The 16,683-nt window shown below is 46.0% G+C and overlaps 2 protein-coding genes across 2 annotated transcripts; one reads left to right on the top strand and one right to left on the bottom strand.

Moving 5' to 3' along the window:
* Positions 1 to 2,026: 2,026 nt before the first annotated feature.
* LOC129339535 (sulfotransferase 2B1-like) lies at positions 2,027 to 6,494 on the top strand. The gene is made up of 6 exons (XM_054994117.1): positions 2,027 to 2,171; positions 2,505 to 2,713; positions 2,927 to 3,053; positions 5,108 to 5,202; positions 5,325 to 5,505; positions 5,859 to 6,494. The coding sequence occupies exons 1-6, from the start codon at positions 2,027 to 2,029 to the stop codon at positions 5,996 to 5,998; spliced, it is 897 nt and encodes a 298-aa protein (XP_054850092.1). The 3' UTR covers positions 5,999 to 6,494.
* Positions 6,495 to 7,777: 1,283 nt separating this feature from the next.
* NTN5 (netrin 5) lies at positions 7,778 to 16,278 on the bottom strand. Its single transcript, XM_054995415.1, has 6 exons — positions 15,345 to 16,278; positions 14,020 to 14,208; positions 11,466 to 11,615; positions 10,063 to 10,116; positions 9,190 to 9,270; positions 7,778 to 8,106 (listed from the first exon to the last, which is right to left on the bottom strand). The coding sequence occupies exons 1-6, from the start codon at positions 16,276 to 16,278 to the stop codon at positions 7,778 to 7,780; spliced, it is 1,737 nt and encodes a 578-aa protein (XP_054851390.1).
* Positions 16,279 to 16,683: the final 405 nt, after the last annotated feature.

Below are 16,683 nucleotides of genomic sequence, written 5' to 3'. Positions count from 1 at the left end.
CACACTGGAGGGAGGGGAGGGGAGGCACCTGTAGAATAATTAGAAAAAGAAGGGAGAATGCGGGGAGGGGGGCAGAACTCCTGTGTCTTCTGATAGGGGAGTGGGTGTAAGAGACTGGAGGGAGGGAGGTGAGTAAACTAGACTGGTCCAGCAGCATCAGTGGGATGTTTTTACGCATGCTTGTATGTTACTTAATCTCTTATTGCTTGGTTACACAACAGCTGAATTTTCAGCTGAATTCCTATTGAAAATCTGCTTCATTGTGTTTGAGTTGGCATCGGGTGGTAACAGAAATCCTCTCCGCGGCAATCACTCTGTCGTGGTTTATTAGCCTACGTCAGTCGTTTATAGCCCAAATAGGGGAAAGAAAGAGATGAGAATCCCCTGGAAGAGGAGTGCCAGTAAGTTAGGTTGGCGGTTGCCAACTTTGTTACTGGTCCCTGCTCCTCTGCTTTTCACTCCAGTTGGATCTGAATATATTTAGTGGGTGATCATATTTATCTTTGTACTTTCAGCAGATTCACTAGCTAAATTCTGTTTATCAAGCCACTGGTAAAGGTACAAGAGCAGGCCTGTATAGGTTTGGGGTTTTTTTTGGAAGGGGTGTGTGTTCATGTGGCAACCTATTTAGACAGACTGAGGAGCTAATATTTGCAGTCATGTTGGAAGAAGAGAGATGGGTTTTATGTTAGAAGACAGAGTCCCAGGATATGGGAGAGTTTGGGCACCAGATAAGGGAGCAGAGTTGCCACCCTTAAACATGCATTACTCTTATATGCAGAAGGATATACCAAATCTTCATTATGGGTACATAAAACCTCCTGTCAAAAGAAAAGGAGCCACTCTTGCTGGAGTTCCTGCTTGTATGGTGGGCTAGCCTAGCAATGGAAACCAACTCCTGCATTGTCTGGGAAAGGTGTCTGGAGAAACTAAAGAAGAGTGGGGGGGGAGAACACCATCTTCCTGGAAAGGACGAGACAAGGTAGGGGGCAGCCGGAGAGCCAAGGCTTTCTTGTTCAGAAGGCAGCATGCATTCTCTCCCACTTAAGGGGAAAAAATAGCAAATTTCTGAGATAAACAATTTTGAACAATGTGATCATTCAATGATTACATAGAGATGGGAAGGAGCAGCTTGAGGTAAGAGGTGGATAGAGTGTTGTGATCTCAGAGCTTGGGTGTATGCCTGGTTTTTGGTATGATGGAGGCTGGAAGAGCTGTCCATAGAGAGACGTGACCTTGATTTTACCTCACTGGCTCCCTTCCCCGAGAAGAACAAAGTCTTCTTTTGTAACTTCCTGTAGCTGGTAGCCCACATTTTCTGTCAGCACAGGCTATTGCAAAGAACCAGGATACAGCAGAGGAGGCTGGAAAGGACTGAAAAGCCAAGCGCTCCTAGGGATCCAGTACCGGGAAAGGTGGGTGGTTTATCTCCCTGTCAAAAAAAAGATAAGGGGGAGGGACATAGGGAACTGCAAAGAGCGGGCTGGGTCCTGTCATGCCATAGCAGGAGCGAAGTTTGACTTAACACACTTCAGTTTACGCAAGGCATTGCACAAAAGGTACTGGGAGACCCAGTACATTTTTTTTTCATTTCCAGTTAGTGTTTCTCTGTACAAAATCTCAAGGTTATTGGATGCTGTCATTACAGTCTAATTTGGAGATGCTGTATGATTTGATCAAAGAAGGTCGGGGGGGGGGTATTGAAATTTGCTATGTCTTGTATGAGTGGAAATACAAGACGGGAGACAGTCAAAGTTGACTTAGCTTGCAAAGACTACTTGCAGTGACTGTCTTGTGTTCCCGCTTGCACAAGAGCAGAAATGTTCCATGGGATACAGCCCAGTCTTTCTCCCTCCCCTCATTTTCAATCATGGTTCTAATGGCTGAAAACTTTCCTTCAGTCCTATTCCAGTCCTTTGTTGTTTGCCGGGGGAGGGGTCCTCTTCCTCCCCAGCTCTGGGAAATGGAGGGCAGCTTCATCAGTTCCATATCTTTTTCTGCCTTTCTTTTTCCCTACAAAAGACCCATGGCCAGACAAGTACCACGCTCCATAGAGTATGGTGGAATAACTTTTCCAAGTCTCGTCCATACCGAGGCAAGTGTCCGATACGCCCATCAGAGCTTCCAGGTGCGTGACAGCGATGTCTTCAGCATCACATACCCCAAATCTGGTGAGACACCTGCAAACACACCCTGGATTTTCAGGCCCGAAAAAGGGAAGTACTTCTTGGCATAATGCATGGTAAGGCTCCTTTGCTTTAAACAGTTGTCTGGCAGGCAAGAATTTCAACAGGTGCAACTTTTCATGTGCGGTGGAAAGCAGCACCTGTTGAACTGCTGCATGTCGAGCTGCTATCAAAAGGCAGAGGAATCCTGCCAGCCAGGAAATGGGACGCAACCATAATATTGGGTACGTGTCTTTTTCAAAAAGTTGAGTGTATATGTTCCGAGTCCCGGCAGTTTCAGGGAATCAGTGGAAAATGTTTTTCTTATCTTTCCCCTAGGGACAACATGGATGCAAGAAATCCTCTCCCTGATTCACAGCAATGGGGATCCCACACTGTCACAGTCAGTTCCCTCCTGGGAAAGGGTGCCCTGGATCGAACAGAAGACGGCAGTTGAATACTTGGAAAACCGGCCCGGGCCCCGTCTCATCACCTCTCACTTGCCCTCCACTCTCTTTCCAGAATCTTTTTTTGCTTCCCAGGCCAAGGTGACTCTATGGGTGATCACAATTAACATGCTGGGATGGGGGCACAGAGCCGTTGGATTACATGGATCGGGAGGAGGAGGCAGTGAGGACTGGTACCTTCTCCTGACATTGTTTAGGGGCATCATGTCCCTAGCGACTGTCTGTGCCTCCTTAAGATAGGTTGAGCACCACTGGCATGGAATTGGTTCAAGCCCCAACAACCCTCTTTTCCAGGCCATTTACACAGTCCGGGACCCGAGAGATGTCTGCGTGTCACTCTATTATTATGCCAAGATGTCCTCATTTCTGGAGTACAAGGAAGATTTTGGCGAATTCATCGAGATGTTTTCTGCAGGAAAAAGTATGCTGGCAGAAGTGGCAGCCGGGAGTCTTGAGTTCTTTGGTGAGGTAGCAGGGACAGAGTATTTAGGAGAACGGACAGTTGAGGATCACAAGTTGTAACATTCCCCTCCCCTTTCCACTGTGCTCCAATAGTGACTCCCTTAGCCACATTGCCTTCTCCGTACATCCTTCCTTTTCTCTCTTGTGGAACAATGTGTTCTGGAGTGCTTGACGATTTTATACTATTTCAGAAGAAACATGCCAATGATTTCTTAATAAGTCATGTAGGGTGGTCTACATACAAGAAGGGCGTGATACTATCAGCAAGTCTGACTGGTTTGATCTTGATTCCTATTCACCGTTTTGCATCATTCTTGAAGCAACCATGTTACGGTTTAACATACAGACCAGTGTCAGTTAGAAACATAGAGCTGAAAGGGACACAAAGGGTCATCAAGTCCAACCCCTTGCAAAAACTGGAAATTAACAGCTACCCCCTTCCCTCACTCCCCCCACCCCCAGTGACCCTTGCTCTATGCACAGAGGAAGGGAAAAAACCTCCAAGATCCCTGGCCAATATGGCCCGGAAATTCCTTCCTGACCTCAAAGTGGCAATGAGCATTACCTTGGACATGTAAGAAAAGACCATGAGAGCCTAGCACCAGCTCATCTCTTCATGCCCTCCCTCTCCCTCTCTGCCTGCATTCATATTGAGTAATAGAATCATCATTGCTGTCAGGTGGCCATCTAGGGTCTCCTTAAAAACTTCTGAAGGAGAGCCCACCACCTCCTTAGGAAGCCTATTCCATTGAGGAACCGCTCTTCATGTTAGGAAGTCCTTCCTAACATTTAGCCGAAAACTCTTTTGACTTAATTTCAACCGATTGGTTCTGGTCTGACCTTCTGGAGTGGCGGAAAACAACGCACCATCCTCTATATGGCAGCCCTTCAAGTACTTGATGGTTGTCCTATCACCTCTCAGTCGCCTCCTCTCCAGGCTAAACATTCCAAGCTCCTTCACCCTTTCCTCATAGGACTAGGTCTCCAGACTCTCACCATCTTTGTTGCCCTTCTTTGGACACGTTCCAGCTTCTCATTATCCTTCTTAAACTGCGGTGCCCAAAACTGAACACAGTACTCCAAGTGTGGTCTAACCGGAGCACAGTAAAGTGACAGAAACACTTCTGTTGATACGGCCTAAAATTGTATTTGACCTTTTAGCAATCGCATCACACTGCTGGATCATGCTCAGTGTGTGGTCTACTCAGACCCCTAGATCTTTTTCACATGTACTACTGCAAAGAAAAGTCTCTCCTATCCTATAATTATGCATATGAGTTTTCCACCTAAATGCAGAATTTTACATTTATCTCTGTTGAAATTCATTTTCTTAGTTTTAGCCAAGTTTTCCAGCCTACCAAGATCATCCTGAATATTGATTTTTGTCTTTTACTGTATTTGCTACCCCTCCCAATTTAGTATCATCTAAAAATTTAACAAACACACCCTTTATTCCTTCATCCAAATAATTTATAAAGACGTTGAATGACACAAGGCCAAGGACAGATCCCCGAGGCACTCCACTTGCCACTCCTCTTCAAAAGGATGAAAAACCATTTACAAGCATTCTTTGGGTGCGATCTGTCAACTGCTTACAAATAAACCTAACAGTAGTAGGATCCAAACCACATTTTACCAACAAGAATGGTTCTGTTATGTACTGAGTATTTTTCAGTTGTACTTATATCCTGCTGTCTCAGTTAAATTGGTACTCAAAGCATCTTACAATTCAGATTTATTACATTTTTTATTGGTACTCTGCAAATCTGCTCTCACTCTGTCCTTGGGCTGTTAGTTCCTTGCATGTGTACATTAATCAGTCATGGCTGAAATTATGGGTTGGATCCAGAACAATGTTTCTCTTGTGCTCATGGAAATATTAAACTAGATTCAACCCTAAGGTTCCTGGTGTGCAAGACTTTAGGCAGTTAATTGATTTTGTCTTAAATTTTCCATACTGCTTTTTTTAATGGATGAAAATAAAACATCTCTTCTTTTATATCTGCTCCCCAGTTCTCTTTGGCTCCTGGTTTGATCATGTCAAGGGCTGGTTGGTTTACAGGAACCAGATAAATTTTCTGCTTCTAACCTATGATGAATTGCTGCAGGTGAATGACTTTAAAAAAAAAATCTTTGGTCCTCATTACCTGCTGCCATGGGTGAGATCCACTGGCCAGCCTAGCCTGGTCTCTGGCCCTCTAGCCTAACTTGCGGTTCTCCATTTTCCCAGAATCTTCAAGGCAGTGTCCTCCGCATCTGCCAATTCCTTGGCAAGGACTTAGATGCCTCTGCTGTGGACTCCGTTGTGGCGAATGCCTCCTTCGAGACAATGAAGAGCAACAAGATGGTGAATTACAGCCTCATTCCGGATGATGTTATGGACCAAAAAGTCAGCCCTTTCTTCAGAAAAGGTAAAACTGAAGTTGACAGGGAGCTAGTTTGTTGTAGTGGTTAAGAGTGCAGGACTCTAATCTGGAGAACCGGGTTTGATTCCTCACTCCTCCACTTGAAGCCTGCTGGGTGACCTTGGGCTGATCACGGCTCTCTGGAGCTCTCTCAGCCCCACCCACCTCACAGGGTGTTTTGTTGTGGGGATAATATTGGCATACTTTGTAAATCGCTCTGAGGGGGTGTTAAGTCATCCTGAAAGGCGGTATATAAATCGAATGTTATTATTATAATCACTTTATGGGACTGTCTGCAGTTCAAAGTTCTGCTAACAGGGAATGTTATAGGGTAACGACTCTTCTCTCCCCTGCTTTAGGCATCTCTGGGGATTGGAAAAATCACTTCACCCCAGAACAGAGTGCTGCATTTCATCATCTTTACCAGGAAAAAATGAAAGAGGTGGACATCAGCTTTCCCTGGGATGAACTCCAAAGCAAAATCCATCAGGAACCTTGAGTTTTGGAGAAGGGGAACATTAGGGCTGTTTTATTCTACCCACTAATACACCATTTTTTTCACTGAGAACTAGTATCCTTTCTTCAACTTGATAGTGGCCACTCTTTCTAATGAAAACACAGGAATCCCAACCATAGGTGCTGTTTCAGATTCCAGGGCAAGTTTGTGCTCTAAGCTATGAGCAGTAGGGAGCTGCCAGTGAAACAAACCTGAGGTCTGGTTAATAGGGTCAGAGTACAGAAGGTTAACACTTTCTCTAGACATAAGCTGCAGTAGTGGGTAGGGTTGTGTGTTTTTGTCAGGAAGAAATGCTTGGTTTCACCTTGATGTTCTAGTTTTCTGCTTGCAGAGAACTTTCATAAGAGAACATTCCCATGAGGGTAAATGGAATCCTGGGTGCTTACTTATCTCCTATCATTGTCTTATATATTCTGTGCTTCTTTTAATCATTTTTTACTTCTGTTTACTGACTGGCCTGCCTTTTGTTTGTCATGAATATAAAGTGGAATTTTTTTCCCCAACTGCTGTCAATAGGTGCAGAATTTTGCCTCCCCAAATGAATAAAAATAATATTAACAACTATCCTGACCGTACACTAGATGGAGCCATAGCTTTAAACATCATTCAAGAATGGCAACTGTGAGAGAGAGTGGGTCTACTACGTGAATGGAAAGTGGTTTTAAACTGGTTTAATTCTCATGGCTTTCTCTGAGGAATTCTGGCAGCTGTATCTCCCCCACCCCTTAAGACCTTTCTTGTGTGAAGGAAAGGTGTGACAGATAAACCAGTTTAGGTCTTCCAGTGTATATGTACTCTAAATTTCTCATAAAGCTTTACTTTTAACATAATCTTAAACCATCTGCCATACTCTGAAGCCTGAAAGTCTGGCCAACCCCCAAACTAACCAAAAATGGCATCTCACAAGAGACCATTTATATAACTATGCTTGCTTAAAAAACCTTTAAAAGTAAGACTTATACTCCCCTCCGTCACCCAATACAGGAATAATTCCAAGCAAAAAGCCCTCCCCATGCCTTGATTCCCTTTCCTCATGCCAGCCCAGGCCAGGCATGAACTCACAGTTTGGAGCTTAACCACACACTTTTCTTTCATCTTTCCTCCCTCACCCATCCCCTCCTTATCAAGAGCAAGGCAGTGGTTTTGAAAATATATTTCATGTCACTCCAACAAGTGGTCTGGAATTAGAGGTCATGGGTCACCTGCGTTCTTGCCTGATTGGGCGGGGGAGGGGGGAGTCTGAAAAAAGCCTATTTTTCTCCCCATCTCTTGTGATGATGAGGAAATTCCTGAGGGATTCTCACAATTCTCACTGGCAAATTGGATCCATTATGTCATCAGCCCCACTGCTTCCATTATTGCCTCAGATTTCACAGTCTGTTTAACTCATTCCTTGTTCTACTTTCTTCTGCCAGATTTGGCCACCATCTTGTATGCAAATAGCGCCCCCACCCTGCCCTGGACATAGTCTAAGGCAAGTTCCTATCTTTCAGCCTGAGCTCCTGGAAAAGGAAATAATTGTAATCTCACCACATGGCCCCTTTTAGAGGCTGGCTGAAAGGCCTTGTGTATATCTAATAAAAGCAAAATCCAGATTGCCATAAATTCCTTTTGGGGATCTGTGTTTTTCTGCAATTTTCTTGCAACAGTAACTCTGGCTTTTAGAACTAGAGTATATCTCAAAGCTCGAACCTATGTGGCTACTGCCCGATTGTTTTTTCAGCTTGATTTTCTTGCCACTCTCATTCCCGCCATGGTAGTTCAGGCAACCCGGCATTTTCCTCTTCTGCTTTGCTGCTGGAAACTGCGCAGTTTATATGCCCAGGCATCCCTCCAAGGCAGGGCCAGAGTATTTTTATCAAGAATTAAGCGGGCTGGGTCCGGCGATTCTTCATCATTTCCAATAATCAGGTAAGATTTGCTGACTTGGAGATAGAGGCACCGGCATGCCAGATCTTGCTCAGGCACCCAGAATGGCTGTTCACCCCGGCGAATGGGTACGTGACGCTGACGGTAAATGGTCAAGACGGTGGCAGTAAATTTCCACCATGTGCCTGACTTTTCCATGGCCAACAGCTGTGCATGGAGAACTGCAGTTTCATGGGGAAATTACAGAAAAATAGAGAAATAATTGTAACGAGCTGAATTGTCACATAATACATTCTGGAAGGGTGACATCACTTCCTTTGTCAGTTATTTTGTCCTTACTTTCCATGAAACAGGACTGCCTCCTGTTCCATTTTCAAGACTATGATGTCATTTCCTAAGATGACATCCCTCACAAAATCAGGAGGGTTGTGTTCCCAGTTACGATGTACATACTGAGGAACTATGATATCATTTCTGGAATGAACAAGCCTGCATGCACGTCTCATCTCATTCCCCGCCCCCCCCTTAAGGGAACGGTTGCCAATTCCAGGTGGAGGCTGGAATTCTCTCAGAACTGATCTCCAGACTACAGAGCTTCAGAAGGTGGCCTCTGTGGTATCACATCTCTGCTAAGCTCCCTTCTTCTCCCTGAACTCTACTCTCCATGTTCCACCCTCAAATTGTGAGCAAAAGCACAGCCATTTTTCTTGATAGCTTGAAATACAAAGCTGCTTTTGCCTGGCCTTGAGTGTAACAGCAGAGAAATGCTTGGCCAGCAAGAGCAGAAGCAGTAAACAACTACTGGTTGAAACCAGCTAGATAAAATGGGAAACTTTCGCTTACATCTGAGAAAAGAGGATGGGCCTTTTGTCTCAGCAAGAAGGTGGGCTTTGTCTCAAAATGGACCAAGGGTTATAAAAGATCCTCCCTGCCATTTTAGGGTGGGCTCAGAGTGTTTTTACTGGCTTGAAACTCTGTACCTCTTTATTCCTGGAATAAAATCTTTTCCTCTTCAAAGTTCTCCAAATCTTGGTGTAATCATAGAGCAAAGCATCAGGTTACGAACCTTCCTATTTTTGCACCAAGATTTCCAGGAATTTCCCCAACTCAGAGTTGATAACTCTACTTAAAGGTGAAATTTTAGTGTTCCCTTTATCAAGACTATAAGAGAGTTCCTTTACTAGTTGAAAGCAGTGTTTGGGGTGGGGTATGACACAACTTCCTTATCTAGCATCCCTTTGGTACAGGGAGATCTTTGCAATATAGGTCCATATTACCATTACCATACCATAGATTCATATTACCATAATCCTTCTTGCAGTAGTTCCTCAAGTTCATGTGGACACGTCCTCGTGGTGGTTTACAGTGAGCTTGACATTCAGTGCCTGGCAGAGGTACAGGGTTAGGCTATGGTAAAATCCTTCCTGTTAACTTTTCCTGGCTATCATTCCCAGGAGGAGACTTCCCAGCAGTACAGGTTACTATTTTCTCCCTTGTAGATAAGAGACACATCCCGCCTTGCTGGCTTGCTGTGTGAGCAACTGTGGCCTGCTCTTAGCCATATGTTTGCCTGTGATCTCATGGAGAGTCAATGCCTGCAATTAGTGTCTAGTCATGTGCCTGTGACTTGTGGGAATGGGGCTGTACAGCTGACAACAATTTCTGTCACTTTTTCTAGCCACTGTTATCATACTCATGCTGTGGCTGCATCCATATCCAGGCCAAGTTAAACTTCCATTTGTCCATGTGATGGCAGGCATACACATGGCTGAGAGCAAGCCATGGCTTGGGGGTAGCAATTAGAAGCAAGGAATCATATTTGTTGGCCCAGAGAGCTCACAAATCTCCTGTCATGAGCTCACATACTTCAAAATGGCTGCCAAAGGAAACTGAGGAGCCAGGCCCACAAAGTGAGAGAGAGGGATAACGGTTGGGAGTGTTCTAGTAAAATGATTTACTGAAGGTTGGAAGAAGTGTGGTATACCCCACATAACCATCCCCCAATGTGCAACTGTCAGTCTAATTAGGTTGCCACGATAAAGTTCAAGCAGGTCTACTGTACTGGTGGCGTCAAATAGCTGCCAGATTACAGGGAAGCCTAAACCTGTAAAATACTTCCCTTTCCTTCTTCGAAGGACAAAAGAACTACCACGAGCGATTCCTTTTCACCTTCTTACCTGTGTTCCATTCCTGTGGGGGAACCATCGTAGTTGTCATCACTTCCTGGATCCCTGAGGGATGGGAAGGTACAGAGTAAGCTATTTTCATTTTAAAGAAAATTCTTCACCAACAAGGAAGAAATCCTTATGTTCAAACAAATGTATCTCAGATAAGTCTGTTTGCACGTGCACATTTTTGCATATATTCTGCCACCAGAAGGGGCAAAGAATTACTCAGAACACTAAAAATTGGCTCAAGCTATTCTGGGTTCAAGAATTTCTTGCAGGTGTGTTTTCAAGCTCCTCTTTTAGTTTGTCAGTTCACAAGAAAAGAACATCCTCACTGCTAGACAAGGAAAGCTCTCTAAGCTGACAGAGATTTTTGCAATGATTCCCTGAACCAATTTTTTTCTGCTACAGATTGGCCTCCAATACAGTTTACAGCAACTGAAAATACAAACATTGGTTGTATCCAGATTTCTGGGGACATTTCAGTCTGGAAGCGGAAAGCAGGAAAATCACACTCCGCAGGCACAAGTCCTTGAGCCCGTGGAAACACTAGACTGGATCCAAGCCATTAAAAAAAATTATAAAGAAAAAGCATTTGGGGAGAGGGTTCTCTGTACAGTCCAGTCCAGGCATGATGCAAGTTGAAGTTTTCAAAAATTACATTGCCAGAAAGCTGCATCTACGATATGTTGGATGTCTCACATCAGTTCTACCATGGATGGGATTTACAAACTGACCAGATCCACCTATTTCATCATGTGACAAAGAGTCCCCAGAGACGAATGGATCAAGTGTGACATACATTTTCGTGAGAGCCAGAGCTCATTTTGTCAGATGCCCACTTTGTCAGATGATTTCTTCAACCAGCATCTCCTGTGGAGGCTCACTGGGAAGCTCGGTGCTTCCACAGCAATGACATAAACGTTCTGTTTTATCAACCTTTTATTCTTGGAGGCAGAATTATCCCAAGCAAAACATTCTAGGATGGTGAAGGGACAGGGTTACAGAGAAGAGAGCTGTATTTTACCATAATTAGCAGGATCTGACACCGACATGTTCAAAAAAAGAACACAGGCTGCCAGTTACAAGGCCATTCCTGCAAAACAGGATCTATTGGCATTACCTTGAACCACAGTGGAAAACATGCAGGCTTACTAAAGGTTTCAAGATACTGGCAGGTTCTGTACTGAATGAAAACCATGCCTGGTTTGTTTTTCTTTAAAAGCCTAAGCAGCTAACCGTGTTGAAGCTGCAGGGTAGGACAGAAGGGCCTGCTGAAATTCAAGTACCGCAGCTCTGATGCCTCTACCAGAAGCCTGATGTACAGAAATCGGGGAGATGCATGTTGCACCCACACTTGGAGCCATAAAAAGGGTGCTCCTGAGCATGTTTCAAATGAGTGGCAAGCTTACGAATGCAGGGGGTGTGAGCGCTGCGGCTTTGCTGGAAACCCTGGGCACAGCGATTGCAGGTCAGCCCAGTGACCCCGTTCTTGCACTGGCACTGCCCAGTCGTCTGGTTGCAAATGGCCCCAACTGCTCCAATGGGGTGACACTGGCAAGCTGGGGAGGAAGCAAAGCGAGAGTTATTGGATTAGAGTCTCGTGAGATTAATTTAGAGCGCCTCCCCGCCTCAAAAACAGCAGATACCATTTAGGGTACCTCCGTGCATGCTGAACATTTATTTAGAAAAATGATACAGAAGACCCAGGGCAAAACATAAGCTGGTGTACTCCACAGTATCACACGTCTCTTATTCCTGCTTGTCTTTGGGGTCTCACTCCTCCTGTGCTTTTTAGATAAAAAAGAAACAACTAGCTACTCCAGAAAGCAGTATGTTATCTTGGAGATTGACAGTGCTACTGCAAAATGACTGTACAACTCACTGCCAAAAGATACATTATTAAGACAGGACCCCAGATTGTGAGCCAAGCTACAAGTGATGAATGACACTTGAATGGCAAGTGAACAGACTCAGACTCACGTGAATTCCTCCCTGTTCACTTGCGCTCCACTTGATCACATTCAAGTGTCATTCCTCACTTGTAGCTTGGCCCTGATATGTTTCAGAAAGACTGACTTCCCTGGGTATGCAGTGTTTCTCACTGCAGTGCCTCTCCTAAAGGAAATCAGTTATACTACCATCTCACAAATGGAACATTGAGTAAGGTTGCCTCTCCTCATAGGTTCCCATGTGCCAACTGTGGTCTTCTAGCTGCCACCTTCTAGTCGTTCTCCCACTTGAGATGGCCACTCAGCATCTGCAAGCCCATTTATTTTCCGTAATGGCTCCCATCTTGTGGAACTGGCTCCCTGAGGAGGTGAGGGAGGTGCCATTTTTAGACATTTTTGGAGGCACTGGGGAGGTTAGGTCAATGGGGTTTTATTATATTTCTTCCTTTTTTATTCTGGAATTGAAAATCACCTTGAACAATAAGGAAAAGGCAGGGGTATAAATATCTTAATTCATGAATAAATATTTCAAACTTGATACTTTAGAAAAGAATACGATAAGCTTACCTATGATATCAGTGAGAATGATATCAGTTTGTGTCCTACTATTCTGCTCAGCAAAATTTGAGGCTTTTCTTCAGCCTAAGAAAACTTCCTATATCTTAAGTGGCTCTTCCACCAATGGAAGAGCTTCTTAAGTGGGAGGAAGGCTTAAAACATTACTAAGCGACATAGTAAGATATAGGCTATCACTTCCACTACACAAGGAAATGCAGCAAGAAGACTGCGAGTCTCTGAGTATTCTCTACATTTCCCAATGTTCTTCACTAGACAGAGAGAGAAAGCATCTACACTCAGGGCCAAGCTACAAGTGACGAATGACACAGGTTGGACACTTGTCAGCTTCCTTCGAGTTTTGATGGGAAATGTAGGCATCCTGGTCTTGCAGCTTGGCTCTCCAACTGCTGTCCAATGGACTTTTCAACTGTCACTTGTCCAACATTCCGCCAAGCTGCCTACATTTCCCATCAAAACTTGAGGGAAGCTGACAAGTGTCCAACCTGTGTCATTCGTCACTTGTAGTTTGGTGCTCTGTGGGTATAGTGTAAGTCTAGGATCTGGGAGACCCAGGTTCAACTCCCCACTCTCCCATGGAAGCTGATTGGGTGACTTGAGCCTGTCACAGTGGCCATTTCCACACGTCTTACCTGCCTGAGGAACATCACGCAAAAGTCCTGGAAGACACCATCTTCTTGCGCGAAATCGCGCCAGGAAGACGCTGTTATCTGGGAGTTTTGCACGATTTCATGAAAAACTCCCAGATAACAGCGTCTTCCTGGCGCAATTTCACATGAGAAGAAGGTGTCTTCTGGGTCTTTCGCACGATGTTCTGCAGGCAAGTAAGACGTGTGGAAATGGCCACTCTCTCAGCCTGACCTACTTCACAGGGTTGTTGTGAGGATAAAATTTAGGCGAGGAGAATGATCTAAGCCACTTTGGTTCCCTGTTGGAGGAAAAGCTGGGGAATAAACAAGCAAGCAAGCAAACAAATAAATTGAAGTCCTGAGAGTGACATCAACTTGGAGACCAATTTAAGGACATGTTCCCCCTCTAAATGAGGAAAGAATTCATACTAGTTGTCATTTGAGGGGGAAGATAGAGCAATAGGAATTAGTGGTAGGAGGAGGTTGGGGCATCTCAGATTATACGCTGATAGGCAACAGAAAATTTCAGCTTGTTCAGTTTCCCTTCAACATGTCAAAAAGTGCTGCTGCCATAGTTTCTCCCCACAACTTGATGTACTGTGCGAATTTCTGATGCAAAAATTCTTAGCAGTATAAATTTCCTGGACAGTTCCCTAGTTAGAGTGGGGTAAACCTGTTGGGAACAGAAGCCAACCTGGTTCCACGCAATTACCATGCTTGTCTGTGCAATCAAAATGAGTAAAACAGAAAGATGTCACAGGGACTTCACTGATGTGTTTCCCAGAGCCAAGCCCCCTTTTCAAACTTACCCCTGCAGGCCTTGCTGCTTGTGATGGAGCGGCCAAGGTCACGTCTGAAGCCTGGCAAGCAATACTGGCAATGGCGCCCAGCTGTGTGGTGTCGGCAGTTCAAGCAGATCCCCCCGCTTTGGCGCCCTGACAGTTCAAACAGTTCCATGCTGAAGCGGCAGCGGTGGGAGTGGCGGTGGCAGTTGCAAGCTGAAGGGGCAGGAAGGGGTCTATCAGCACTGCCAGTTTTCCCCAAACTTGATCAAAAGCTGCCCCAACTGCCCACCAGTTAGCCTTGCTAGCCTCCAGGTGGAGCCAGGATATCTCCCCAAATTAAAACTGAGCGGTGATCAGTTCCCCTGGAGAAAAATGGCTGCTTTGGAGGGTGGCCTCTGTGGCATTCTGTCCCACTGGGTTCCTTTTCCTGTCTAAACCCCACTCGCCCCAGGCTCTACCCTCAAAATATCCAGAAATCTTCCAACCCAGAGTTGGCAATAATACCACCATTCCAAATATCAGACCCTGTCCCCTACCTATGGTTGTGCCAACCTCCAGGTGGGCTTTGGAGCACTCTAGAATTACAACTATAGAGTTGCCAGCCTCCAGATGGTGCTGGAGATCTTCTGGAATTACAACTGATCTCCAGGCAACAGCGATCAGTTCCCGTGGAGAAAATGGCTGCTTTGGAGGGTGGACTCTATTGATTTATATCCTGCTGATGCCCCTCCCCTTCCCAAACCCCACTCTTCCCAGGCTCCACCTCCAAAATCTCCAGGAATTTCCCAGCCCAGAGCTGGTAACCCTAATTACAACTTATTTGCAGTCTACAAGGATTCGTTCACCTGGATAAAATTGCAGTTTCAGAGGGTGGATTCTATGGCATCATATTCTGTTGAACCTCCTCCCCTCCTCAAACCCCTCCCTCCTCAGGTCCCACCCCCTCAAATCTCCAGGAATTTCCCAGGTCAAAGCTGGCAATGCGAGGCCCAACTTCTCTTTGAAGAGGCTTGCCAGGTGCCTGCTGGTGGTGGACAAATTCCCAGAAGTTTGCCCTCTGCCTGCCAATTGCTGGCAATTGGCAGGGGGAGGCAAGCTGCCCGGTGATCACCTGCCACTGGCAGGCAACCCGGGAAAACAGGTGTTGCACGCACTCCCAGACAAGGTGTGGTGACATTTGAACCAGGGCCTGCGTTGATTAGAGACAGGGCAGATACTTGCTCAGGGCCTTGACCTCTGAGAAAATGGTCAGGGTTGATCTGTTTGGGCAGACTATCAAACAAGTAGGCCCAGCTCTGTTTCCAACCCTCCCCAATCTGCTCTCTGAGCTCAGCCTCTCTCAGTCTCACCCACACACTCATGCGCATCTTTGGGTGTTGCCCGTTGCCAGGGTCTATCCCAGTAGAAGGCCTTGCAGGTGTCACATTCTGGCCCAGCTGTGTTGTGCTGGCAATCACATTGGGGCACCCCGCCGTCTTTCCCAGCTGTGCACCGTGATGCATGCCCGTTGCATTTGCATCTGCCCCCGACCTGCAGCTCAGCCACCCCATAGGATGCCTCTCTTCTTCGCAGCCCCAGCGTCCGTGTTGAATGCATGCGGTCAAATGACACCCGGAGGTCTGTGGCAGTCACCCAGTCCTGGAGGACAGGACTATACTCAAACATCCTGGCTGAGGGACGGCCTGCTAGAGGCATAAAGGCTACCAATCCACCAGCTAGAGGCTTAGGGGCGGTTTGGGCATCAATGCAAGCCGCCTCATGCTCCATGGACTTCAAAATAACAGTGGTGGTTGGCAAGTGGTAGCGCCGCCGACAGTGCGCAGAAAAGAACTGAAAGGGCACCCAACTGCGTCCATAATCCATAGACTTGTAAATAGCCAGGGATTCTGGGCGTGGGGAACAGAATCGGAGAGCCACATAGAGAATCTCAACACGGCGTCCCAGTGCCAAAGTAAGTGTGGCATTGGCTGCCGGCTGGGACCACCAGCAGGTAGCGCCGCCATCCATGTCTGTGAGATATTCTGGTGGGTGGGAGTTTTCTTTGCAGCGCTGGCAGAATTTGGAGGCGGTGTCAGTTGAATCCCGGAAGGCGCACAATCGCCCAGGAGGCCTGCCGCATGTGCTGGACGCTTCCGCCAAACGCCCTGATGCCAGTTCAGACAGTTCCGGGAGGCAGTAGTGTGGATGTCGGTTGACATCATAGCAAGGGTCGTGGTGGGTATCAGAGGCAAGGCTGAGAAGGAATGGAAGGAAAACCACAAAGCCCCATGGGAAGTGAAGCATCTCTGGGGGGAGGGAGCCAGGAATCACGGATAACTATACATCACCTGGAAGACAAAGGGGGGAAACCATAGAATGGGTGTGTTAGGACCACTTGCAATTGGAAAAATAAGACCCCCCCCCTCGCCTCCCCTCACATCCCTGCCTACATCACCCGCATTTCCCCATCACCACAGAATATACTTTATCTCTGGAAGCATAGTATTTATAGTAAAATAAACGTCACTGTAATTGTTGGTGATGGAGCATGCCCTCAAGTCATAGCTGACTTATGGCGACCTCTGGTGGAGTTTTTATGGCAAGAGACTAATGGAGGTAGTTTGCCATTGCCTGGCTCTGCAATCCTAGTCTTTGCTGGAGGTCTCCTTTCCAATTACTAACCAAGGCCAGCCCTGCTTAGCTTCTGAG

This window comes from Eublepharis macularius, chromosome 12 (genome assembly GCF_028583425.1).
Source record: "Eublepharis macularius isolate TG4126 chromosome 12, MPM_Emac_v1.0, whole genome shotgun sequence".
In the NCBI taxonomy this organism is placed as follows: domain Eukaryota; kingdom Metazoa; phylum Chordata; class Lepidosauria; order Squamata; family Eublepharidae; genus Eublepharis; species Eublepharis macularius.
The sequence above is the reverse complement of the archived record's forward strand: the minus strand, read 5'-3'. Positions and strand labels throughout refer to the sequence as shown.